Genomic DNA, 12,303 nt, shown 5'->3' on the forward strand with positions numbered 1-12,303 from the left:
TGATTTATATGACCGATGGTTAGCTGTTATTTAAATAACACTTTTTTTTTTCTTTCTTGTAATAGGATATGGGTAGTAGATTAAACCACCTCGCACCTTCACTGCCTCTCTCTCTCTCTCTCTCTCTCTCTCTCTCAACACACACACACACACACACACAAACTTCAAGTGACCCATGTAAACTTTGTGATAAATGTCCATAAAAAGGGAAAATGGGTGCAAATATATATTTGTATATATGTAGCCTAGGTCAAACATTAATATTCCCCACTCCGTGAAATCTTTTGTCGCCTGTTCCAATGTGTCAGAGTGAGAAACATGGTCAGAGATAAAACTGCGTTATAGGCCAAGCACTTTCCCAAAGAATCTCCCAACAAAATATGCAAGCTTTACATTAAAAGGCTACTTTGCGCTGCCCTTAATTCCCTACCTAAACGGTTTTGCTCCGGGAGAAGAAATCTTCTCTAAAAACCCTTCAAGAAGAGAAGGGCATTATTGCCCTAATCCTCTTACCCGCAGTCATTTTAAGACAGGGGTTTTTGGAGGCTGAGATGGCGTCTTGTCTTCCCTATCCCATCCCAAATCCTTCCAGGCCGGGAGAGAGTCTAAAGGCAGCGCCCTGGCATCTATTAGCCATCTCTCTAAAGTCTCCCTCTCCTCCAGTGGCATGAGAAAAAGCCGAAGAGCAAACAGACTAAAGGTTGGTTGCTTTTCTTCTCAAAACATAAGGGAAGGCAATTGGTTTCATGCACAGAGTGCGCACAAGAAATCTGAGGATATTGGATTGAGAAAGAACAACAAATAAATTCACATTCATAGGCCAACACATGGCCTGTAAAAGTGATTCATCTCTCTGTTGTAAATGTTTAAAAAAAAAAGGTGACAAACTCTTCTGTTAAATAAAAGATATAATTTTATCATTCTGACTTTTTATACCTAAACTTGCGCTGGCTGCAATCTTGAGTTTCAGGGGAACCATCCTGCTGGCTATGTACCAAATTACAGCTCACATTTCCAAAATAAATAAAACACACAAATAAAAATAAAATAAAATGTGGCCTATCCTTTTATTTTGTTTTATTTTATTTTATTTTTATGAATAAGAAAAGAAACATCTACACATTTCTAAAAAAAAAAATGCAGCCATTAAAAAGCGTCACTTCTCGGGTTTGTTTATCAACAGGGAGGAACAAACCGTGAGGACAGACGCGGAGGGATTTATCGGACATAATGTGCTTAGATTGATCATATTTGAAAATAACTGCAGGAGCCGGAGCCCGCGGCCGGACGGTCCTCCCGGTTTGACTGACAGCTCGGAGAGCCAATAGAAAGCCGGCATGGCCCCCACGAGGCTCCCCTTAAAATCCCTCCGCCGGGCTCTCGCGCACCAGCAGGTGGCGGCTTCCCGCGACTGCACGAGACGCGGAGACACCAGCGCGAGGACAGGAGAGATCCCCGTGCAGGTGGAGCGCGAGCGAGTGGAGCGACGGACCGGATGACGCGTTCAAGTGTAAACCGGACGACAGGGACAGAAGAAAGTGGGCACTAAGAACAAACAAACAAACAAACAAACAAACAAACAGACAGAAGAACAACAACACGCAGCAGCTGAGGAGCGTGGATTCTCTGTGAGGAAGCGGCAGGAAGGACGAGTGTCTCCGCAGGAGGTAAAAACTTCTTAAACATCTGTTCAGGAGCCTGTTTGTGCTTCGCAAGTGTTTTTTGTTTTTTTTTTTAAACAAAAAACTGTCAAAAACAGCTGATTAGCGATTCATGTAAAGTCTGTCCGCACTCCTGTCGGCCACTGACATAACTTGAGAATTAGGTTTATTGTGTTTGCACAGTTTGCGCCGTGAGGATTTTTGTTTTGTGTGCATGTTGTGCTAGTAGCTGTAACAGAAGTAGGCTGAACTTATTTCATTTGTCGAGGAAAAAAAAAACAGTTATGCGGTTGTATTTTTTTGGATGTGTTTTTTTATGAAATGCGGATACATTTTTAAAGCTCTGTATCCAAAAATGATTGCAATGATTACAAATGATTGGTCAAATTAGATAAAGATTTTTAAAAAAAAAAGCTTGCGGTAAAATAACCACTACCAAGAACCCCCGTTTTTAGCCCGAAATAAAAAAAAATAAATAGGCCGAGCTCCTTCCAGGACCGCGGGGATTTAGCAGGAGAAAGGTCAGAATCGTGATACTGAACCAAATCTACTGAGGATCAGACACGATAATGTGAGGTTTTCCTCCTTGTTAAACGTTGTGTGCTGTGCACACACAAAATGTCTCAAAATGATCAGCTGGGGCAGTGACATTGGAATCTCTCTAACAGAAATTAAAATAATAAAAAAAACTTCAACCTGGCTTCTGCATAGCAAATATCCTTCATAATAACATGTCAGGGGGAAAAAAAAAATCAAAGCTGCTCCCCGCCCTCTGACAGTTTACACTAAGTGACACAGCAAAGAGCAGATTGTCAGGGTCGACTCCTGCCCCTCAGGGCTGTTAGCAAATAACATTTTTCCTAATTTAGTCGGATCAAAGAGTTGCACTGTACATGCCAATTTACATAATGACGGTTTGATAATCGAAGCATTGAGCAGGGCTGCCAGGAGGGCCCAGTGCCTGGAGCAGACCGAGGCTTATGAATGACAATAACAGCACTGACGGGCTCACAGTGATGAGCTATTGTGCTGAATTTGATACGGACAGGAGGATATAACCAGAGATGCGGTGGCACATATGAAGCCGGTAATCCCGAGAAGGCAGACCTTGAAGAGGAAAAGTTTAGGATACCTGCACATTAAAAAAGAAAATAATAATAAAAGTAGAATAGAAACATCCAGATGCGCTGCGTCTCTTCGCAGCCTTGTTCCACGGTGCACAGAGTAAAATTAAAATCAGTGGTGGACGACTTAGTCTCTAAAACTTCCACCGGTGACCCAGGCAGGTGTAAACAAACGCGTCGAGAGGCGCGACAGACCTGTGGCGCGTCCTTATCGATTTTGTCTGATTTGAGGCTCAATCGGATTAAAACGTGCACCTTTGGTTTCAGAGAAAACATGCAGAAATAAAAAAAAAAAAAAAAAATCAATAATAAAAATGAAATGTCAGGCTTTTACACGAACACACGTGCACACGCGGTGCCACTGTACGCGTGTCCGTGTCAGCGGTGATGATGGATGGAGGGCCGCGCAGTCCAAACCTATTTGCACTTCCATTAGACGGGGAGCCAAATGGGGATCAACATGCATATTTTTACCCGCGGAGAAGCCATACATCTCAGCCAAAACGTTGCCCCGGGGCGATGGGATAAGAGGCCGCCAGAGAGGGGAAGGGGAGGGGTGGAGGGACGGGGAGGGGAGGGGAGGGGAGGGGGGGGGGGGGGCATTCAACTCAAATACTTGGGGGAGTAAAGTAAATGTTTAGCGAAGCACCTTCTGTCCCGGCGAATTAAACTATTCCCCACTGCCCTCTGATCACATTCATCAGCCGCCGCAGCCACTTAATAGGCTGGGAATGGGCACTGCGGGCACACACACACACACACACACACACACACACACACACACACACACACACGGTCTATGCACTGCACTGACAATCTGAGAAATGGACAGAAAAAAGCGCCTTTTACAAGAACGACCACCCAGTCTTTTCTGTTTTAGGAAATATCCAAGGATTTGTTATAATAATAATAATAATAATAATAATAATAATAGCCTAATAATAATAAAAATAATCTTCTGAAATTCAGTGCTGTAAATTAACGTTTTATTGTTAAAAGAATTATCAAGTTATAATCAAAAGATGCCAACCAGTGACCATGTTACATAAGAGACCGACCCTGGCTAAATTAACATCAACATCAACAACAATTAGGTTTCAAATTACTACGAATATCCGGTCCAATTTCAGAGCATGGAGCAATTTAAGGCATTCAAAAATATATCTGGAAATATGTAAGCCACCAAAACAACATATGATGATTTGTTGTTGAGAATTAATTTGTTGACATTTGCAGTCTAATTCCATACGAACTCAATTGTTGTAGATTGATCAAATTAATATAAAACCAAAACCCAAAATGGTAAAAGCTCAAATTTCTGTCGAAGATATTTTATCTGTTTAAGTCCAAGAAACTCAGTCAGTTCCCTGGATACTGTACCTGTCATAAAGCAGAAAGATTTATATCTTTTCCCTGTGGTCTCTCTGTAATAGTTATAATAACTGTTTGGGCCTCGGAGATATCCCCTCCTGCCAGCCTCCTCCGCACTAATACATATCTAATCGTGTCCTCAAGCGTTTCATCTATGAAAATCTCGGCCGTGAAGGAGAACTACAAAATAGAGTTTTGGAAAGTGCTAGCCTACCTTTGGAAAGACTGACATGGATGTTCCCTTCAAGAAATGAATCTTTTCGTATCGGTATAAAAGCTATTAATATTTAGGCCTATATGGTATTTACAAATAACAAATAAAAAATATAGGCCTGTATAATATATAATAATAAAATGATTTTTTTTTTTTAATGTGAAAAAACAGTCACTGTAAATTGAACAGCAATTGAAAAGGCATTTCCGTAATCATAGCCCATTAAAAATAATCCTGGTATCCGGTTGCAGGTTTTGCCACCGAGACCCGGAACAAATCTCCTTATATCATTTTCCAACACATCTCATCAAAGCCTTGATCTGTCAAAGCAACGTTTTCAGTGGGGATTTGGCTTCTCCGGGATCACAGAGACGTGAATAAATTCATGAGTAACGCATCCGTCTCGGTTCATTATGGGAACGCGTGATAATTACCCCAATTAAAAGTCTTTTGTATAATTAATGGAATGAACAGAGTGATAATTGGATGTTAATGGATAACACTTTTGTCTGAGTGTGCACATTAAGATCTGTTGGCCCTCGAGTGGGTGGACCTGCTGTCGTTAACTAAAAAAAAAAAAACAACAGAAAAATCGTGCGTGTCATACCACTGGATCACCTATTAATAGATGATTATGATTAGTTTGGCTTTTTATTAGATCTCATCAAAGCGGGCTGAGGGTTCAGTAGCGTCTGAGCTCCCACCTTCTCGTCCCTGAGACTCTCCCCCCTCCTCTCCTCCGCTCCGCAGGTGGCGACCTCTCGACATGCAGCACTACGGGGTGAACGGCTACTCTCTGCACGCCATGAACTCCCTCAGCGCCATGTACAACCTCCACCAGCAGGCGGCGCAACAGGCCCAGCACGCCCCCGACTACCGGCCCTCCGTGCACGCCCTTACACTGGCCGAGAGACTGGCTGGTAATTGAGTGCATGCTCTCACCTTTTTTTTTTGTGTGTGTAAAAACCTGATCAAATCAGGTGCCTGTTCAACATTTGGAAACTGTGCAGCAGCGGACATGCATGATGCAAATAAAGTGAGTTTCTATGATCCCATTAGCCCAGTACAATAAAACTTGCCGTGTGTGTTTTTCCCTTCCAACGGCTGCGCATTTCAAGACATCATCCTGGAGGCTCGCTACGGCTCTCAGCACCGCAAACAGCGCCGGAGCCGCACGGCCTTCACCGCACAGCAGCTGGAAGCGCTGGAGAAGACTTTCCAGAAGACCCACTACCCAGATGTGGTGATGAGGGAGCGGCTGGCCATGTGCACCAATCTGCCCGAGGCCCGAGTCCAGGTAGGCCTGCCCTTAAGAGAAAGCATGTACAGAAGGCAAAATACATGGATTGTGAGTGTTTGGTGCAATCAGTGAATTTAGAGGAGCTTTATTATGCCTCATTTTAGTTTTAAGTGTGAGCCTTTTATTACAGGATTTCTCTCCTTTGAATGCCAGATTTTGTATTCTCATGGGGATTTTAAAAAGTTTTATGTAGTATTTGTTGTCACCTAAAGTAAAGAGATTAATCAAAAACAACAGAAGAAAGACAACTTTAATTGTCTTCTGCTTTAATAAAAAATCCAAAACTTTACACTATTTCAACTGAAAACACTGACTGTGCATTATTATAAAACCAAAAATCAACAAAAATCAGTATTTTTTTAATGCCTTTATGTCTCATACTCAGTGAAGCTTTTCAATTATGCCTGCACAACAGAAAATGCAGGTTATTCATCTGAATGAAATACATTCTAAAATATAGTGTATATTAAAATACTATTAACATTGTTAAAATTGATTTAAGTTTGATTATGAACATTTGCTTTTAAACTTTGAGTTAATTCTGTTATAACCTTGAGGACACGCCTGTTAATGTTGGCACTTCTTGACTTTTTGTTTTCTTCATATGCCATTGAATCATTTGATGCTCACTGAAATGAGCCATTTGGTTTCCATTGAAGTCCCGACTACAGCCTACCATCCACTGCTGCACATCTGCTCTGCCTGTCCTGCCTCTAACTCACTTTCTTCTCCCCTTCTACGATCAGGTTTGGTTCAAGAACCGCAGAGCCAAGTTCCGCAAGAAGCAACGCAGCCTCCAGAAGGAGCAGCTTCAAAAGCAGAAGGAGGCGTCAGGTGAAGGAGGAAGCGAGAAGGAAGACGCACCTCCTTCCACCACCATCCTCCCTGACACCCAGCTGCCTCCTCCATCCTCCTCCTCCTCCTCTTCATCTTCTCTGGAGACAGAAGGTCCTGTGGTCCATCCTGTACCGCTGGACATGGAGCTAAACGTCACATCGGCAGAACATTCAGGCAGCGAGTCGGCGACGGAGGATAATGCCACAGATAAGGAGGATGAGAGTAAATCTCAAAGAGAGGAGATAAAGTGTGAGAGACCAGTGACACCTGGAGACGTGTCCCCCTGCAAAAGACTCAGCCCTAAACCAGGTAAGAACCTATGATGCTTTATTTTGACAAAGAGCTGAATTCCTTTCTTTGTCCTTCAGTAACTTGTGAAACAGATGGCATCCCACATCTGCAACACTCTATCTGACTAATAATTCAATTTATGTACTAACAACTTAATCCCCTCTTCTCCCCGTCCAGACTCTCCCCTGGTCTCTCCATCGGTGACCCCCTCCTCCTCCAGCAGTGGCCTGGCCAGCAGCGGGCCTCTCTCTCAGAGCCACTCTTACTCTTCCTCCCCTCTCAGCCTGTTTCGTCTGCAGGAGCAGTTCCGCCAGCACATGGCTGCCACCAACAACCTGGTGCACTACCCTGCTTTTGACCTCGCTGCCCCGTCTTCACTCCCCTACCTGGGAATGAATGTTAACATGCCTCCCACGCCACTTGGCTCTCTGCCCTGTCAGTCTTACTACCAGTCCCTGTCCCATCATGCCCAGCAGGTGTGGAACAGCCCACTGCTTCAGGCGTCGGCTGCCAGCAGCCTCACCAGCCACAACAGCAAGACCACAAGCATCGAAAACCTCCGTCTGAGGGCCAAACAGCACGCTGCCTCGCTGGGACTTGACACAATGTCTAACTGAGAATCAGATTGTATGGAGGACAATGTAAACTAGGCCACAGCCTCGGCCTACACATCATCCCATCCTACTGCGTGTCTTTGTGACTGTGATAGTTCTTTAGGAGCTGTATGCTGACCCCTACTTGAGCAGATGGGCACACGACATGCAGAGATGTCCAAAAATAAAACATGCCAACATGCACTGGACCTACAGAACTCCATTCAACAGCTTTTAAAGACAAACCACACTTCCATGGCTTGCTTAACTCCTGTTAGCTTCGGTTGCAGCTCAAGGTCCGACAGAACATCCTCGGGAAAAGAAGAATCCATAAGATACTTGACATTGCAAGAAAAAGATGCAGTGGATCAAGTGAATGTCCCGACTCAAAGGACAACAAATGTATTCCGGACTCATGATGATGTTTCCAACAGACATGTAAAGTTGGATCTTCGTAACATCTGAAACACTTAAAAAAAAAGAATCACTAAAGATGATGTGAAGAGCTGATGATGGATGCACTCAGCTTAAAAAATGCAAATAATGTTTACAAGAATAATGTGAATAAATGAGGCACTTTTGGAGGAATTAGGCTCAGTTTGCCAGGAGGAGAAAAAAAAAAAAAAGATACCGTTTGTGCAGCAAAGAGACCTTTTCTGTCAAAGGACCATTGACATTTCAATTAAGAAACGTGGTTATGTACATAGCATGTACTACATAACAGCACATAAATAAAAATAAACCCAAGCCATGTTCTCCTCAACAGCATAATTAAACGTGACTAATTTACCAGTTTAATGGCCAGTAATATGCCACTTTGTACAGAGGCTGGCTTGATAATGAGAAAATGATTTCAGTGACTAAATTCTCAAAGCTTTTAATTACATTTTGCCCTGGGCTGAGGGAGCTGGGGCATATGCAATTATGAACATGCATACCATTTAAAGCAGCCTTTATAAATTCAAGAGGTCTGTACATTAACGTTCAATTAAAGGTAGCAGCATAATTGACACCAATTGGAAATCATTTTGTATTCAATGTAAATCAATTTCCATTGAATACAAAATGATATGCTAAACACGTTTGGACTATTGGATAAATAATGTCTTGACTCACAGTTTCTCAGTGGTTATTCTTGCCTTAATATTCTCTTGAGGAAACATGCAGCTTTTCATTGGAAGTCAGGCTGACTGTTAGCACTTGGTGAAGAGAATCACACGCGTCTCTGATGTTTTCTGTTCCTGTGTTCCGGCAAGTAAAGTCTTCATATGAAAAAAAGCACATTATTTTAATATGTAAAATATAAAAAAGTTTATCTATTAATGTTTACTGGTAGGGTAATTGTAAAGTTCCTATTATGTTGTATAATTGATAATGGACTCTGTGTCAGATAAAATTCCTTTAGCTGTCAGATTGTAAGATTGTATTTGCTGAGCTCACCGGCAGCCCTGTCTACCCCTCCTCTCTTGGTTGTCTGTGTACCGATCCTGGGTTGAATTCATATTTTAAGTGTGTTCAGTTTCTGAAGCAGTGGAACAAATTTGGATTGTTGGAAAACTGCCACCTTCTGTAGTTTGCAATCAATCCAGACGGAAAAGCCTGAAGTCAAAGAAGGTGAAATGATTTCAGTGAATAATTGAGCCGAGTCCTCTGTGTACTGCTGTTTTGACTCTATTTGAGTTCTGTTGTCGCTCTTATTCTAATGCTGTTCCCCCGACTGTCTCTGTCAAACTACTTGGTCCAGTGGTAGATAGATTTCTATTGGTGGAGGAGAAAGTGACCTGACCATCGGCAGTGTTGTTTCCTTTACTCCTCCCTAACAATGTAGACTTGAACTAGTGTTGTTGTAAAATAATCATCAAATAAAAACATTGCTTGAAGATCTTTACAATATAGACTTTTCTATCTGTGCTGAAGATTTACTCGGTATTGGGTAATAGCCAAACTTTGACATGGGTTAAAGTCCATTAAACAGCATTAATGTAGAACGTGGAAAGAAAGAGCAAGGTGTAGAAAAGCATCAAGAGAATGAAGCGGTGGAAGAACAACAAACATACAAGTAAAATATATGAGAATCTGCGGGGAGACAAAGAGTAGGGCAGCAAAAGAGACAGAAAAAGAACAACGTAATCTGAAAAATAAAAAGCTGCGTGGAGACATAAGCCATCCCCAATGAATAAGCAGGCCATTATCCTGAAGAATGACGGCCTGGGGCGGTGATTATGCTGCTATTATATCTTTAACAGCATGGTTTGTCAAAACGCACAGACCCCCAACCCAGCCGTGCTCCAACGCACACTCAAACACACACACACACACACACACACACACACACACACACACACACACACACACACACACACACACACACGGAAATTGAGCATCTTTTCCACATCCTCCAAAACTGTGCCCTTGCTCTTCCCAGAGTAAACTTCACATGTATTGCCCTGTCTGTGTGACATTGCTCTGCTGTTAATTGAATCAGCCTTTAACATATATTTTCCCTTCATTGTGTGTAAATAACAAATGCACCTTGGCGGCCATATTTCCAACCGTTATGAATGGCCGCTTTCCAAAAATCGGATAGAGGGGGATAATGATCTCACCAGATTAGCAGCGTTAATGTGGGTGTAACACCTCACCCTAACCTTGTTGTGTTTTATCACACCACATAAATATGTGTGTCCTCGGCCAAGGGCATCCCGATTGTGTGACTGATAAGATTGTGGTGTGGATATGCAGCCGGAGTGAATGTCCTTGTTATCCAGGAGAGGAATCTGTCCACGGCAGGATTTCCCCCCATGGGGCTCTGGACCAGAGAACATAACACAATACTCTTGTTCCAAATGTCCTCTTTTTTTCTTAACACCCATCCCCCAAACACAAACACACATACACACACACACACGCCCCGGGGGTTGAACAAGGATTGCTAGATTGTACTGCTGCAGGGTCAAGTGTGTTGGGCCCTTGGTGCTTCCATCTCTAACACTCAGGGCTGTATATTCACCACTAACGCCATAACCACCTATTTAAAGGGACACACGCATCTCCATCTACTTTCCTTTAAGCAAGTGATGACATGTGTACCTTCGTGTGTGTGTGTGTGTGCGTGTGCGTGTGTGTGAGTTCTGTAAAAACCCACAGTGGAAAGATGCCCAGATATGAACTTGATACTTTAAAACTCAGGTCAGACTATTTTTTCTAGTTGTCCTAACTTCTCAAAAACATATTTCATAAAAAGTAACCTGTGGACCTGTAAATATTGCAGAGTTAAGACTGCAATAGAAATGTCAGCTTTACATATTTTCAAACAAGAGAGTTTTGTATTTGACCCACACTAGTTTGGTGTATCATTTCCTTTCACTCTCCTTTTCTCTCTCTCACACTCACACAAACACAGAGACCCCCAGAGCAAGCCCCCCACACAAAAATCACAGTGTACCATTCAATCAGCGCGTTTTTCTCCCTCCTCTCCATGGTTCTCTTAAAGGTTTTAACCATGGCGAGAATGAAAAGTGCCAGCGTTAGAAACCTCGGCCCATTGAGGAGGTGACAGGGTCTGCCAGAATATGATCCTAATCCTGTTTCCAGCATTCTTTTAGCCCACTGGCATCGCCATTTCGCTGCATATTCTCTGAGCTGTCAGGCCCAGGGAAATCCCTCTAATAGTGCATTGCCCAGATACACATCAAAGCCCTCCTGGAAACCACCAGCAGGAACTTAAGGGCGAGGGAAGCACTAGTATAATCAGGCTCACAGCTGCACATATAGTACACATGCACAAAAAGCTAAACCTTGGTTGGGCGCTATAATTCCCACAGAAATTTAACTCATACATGACGCTTGAAGGTGTCAAAACTTCTCTAAAAAAAACAAACATGACAACAATCCTTGGCCTTTTTCCCTAAGGTGTTTTTTTAAAAACTGACTTTTATCTTGATATGTTAATTAATTAATGAATGGAGGAAGACGCGGAGCAGAGATAGCTAGTTATACACATAGAAAAACAAAGAAATGAGTGATATCAAGAGGCAAACAACAGGTGGCTAAACTGTGTATCCTGGGCCACCCTCCTTTAGTTCCACTTCATCTTCCATTTTCTTCTTGTCCTTTTTTTCTTAAACACTCTGACTGCCATCTCGCCCCTCCCCGGGTAATCTTCTTAGGGAGAAGAAAACCCCCATTCTCTCTCTTCTTAATCTGTCTGCAGCCTAAACCTACGGTTGCATTTCCAATGCGGGCCTCACTAAACCGAACGGGAGTGCCCTCAGCCAGTTCATGGAGTATCGAGTCTGTCGGTGAAAGCTTAGCTCACACGCTGAAAACATGTCTGGTGTATGAAGCTTGTTGGAAGTAATTTAAAAGAGAGTCTTTTGTTCTGAGGGGAAACACTATTAGCAATTTGTTGCAACAAAAACATTGAGTACATTTTTCACATGGCTTCATTACATGTTATGTAAAGCAACCCTGTCGGAAGCCCTGTGTCTTCTCAGTGATACAGGGCAGCCTGTCACACTGTGTTCATATGTAAAATAAAGAACGCACATTAGTGATAAGGATAAAATCCTCTATCAAAGTTTAGGAAATTATGTTGTCATGTAGCATATTTTCTGGAAAATGAATGGGGAACCTCTTTAACCAGAGAGTAATGACTAATCTGGAAAATAAAAATACCTGACAAGATGCTTCATTATGTTAATACCAGTAGTGAGAAGTAATTAAGTACTTTTACTCAAGTACTGCTCTTAATTACATTTTTGAGGTATTTTGCCTTTTCCATGTTATGCTTCTACACCTCAACATTTCAGAGGTCAACATTGTGTCCACTACCTGACAAAGGTGTTATTTTAGTAGTTGTTTAAGATTTTACATAAAAAAACACATGGATGACTTTATAAAATAGAAGACA

The 12,303-nt window shown here is 42.4% G+C and overlaps 1 protein-coding gene across 1 annotated transcript; it reads left to right on the forward strand.

Annotated features, from left to right (window-relative positions):
• Positions 1-1,389: 1,389 nt before the first annotated feature.
• On the forward strand, positions 1,390-9,277 carry dmbx1a (diencephalon/mesencephalon homeobox 1a). The gene is made up of 5 exons (XM_071492389.1): positions 1,390-1,667; positions 5,121-5,290; positions 5,489-5,667; positions 6,417-6,816; positions 6,976-9,277. The coding sequence occupies exons 2-5, from the start codon at positions 5,137-5,139 to the stop codon at positions 7,413-7,415; spliced, it is 1,173 nt and encodes a 390-aa protein (XP_071348490.1). The 5' UTR covers positions 1,390-1,667; positions 5,121-5,136; the 3' UTR covers positions 7,416-9,277.
• Positions 9,278-12,303: the final 3,026 nt, after the last annotated feature.

Source organism: Trachinotus anak, unplaced genomic scaffold, assembly GCF_046630095.1.
Source record: "Trachinotus anak isolate AG129_WGS33_773 ecotype Australia unplaced genomic scaffold, CSIRO_AGI_Tana_v1 ptg000012l, whole genome shotgun sequence".
NCBI classification, from domain to species: domain Eukaryota; kingdom Metazoa; phylum Chordata; class Actinopteri; order Carangiformes; family Carangidae; genus Trachinotus; species Trachinotus anak.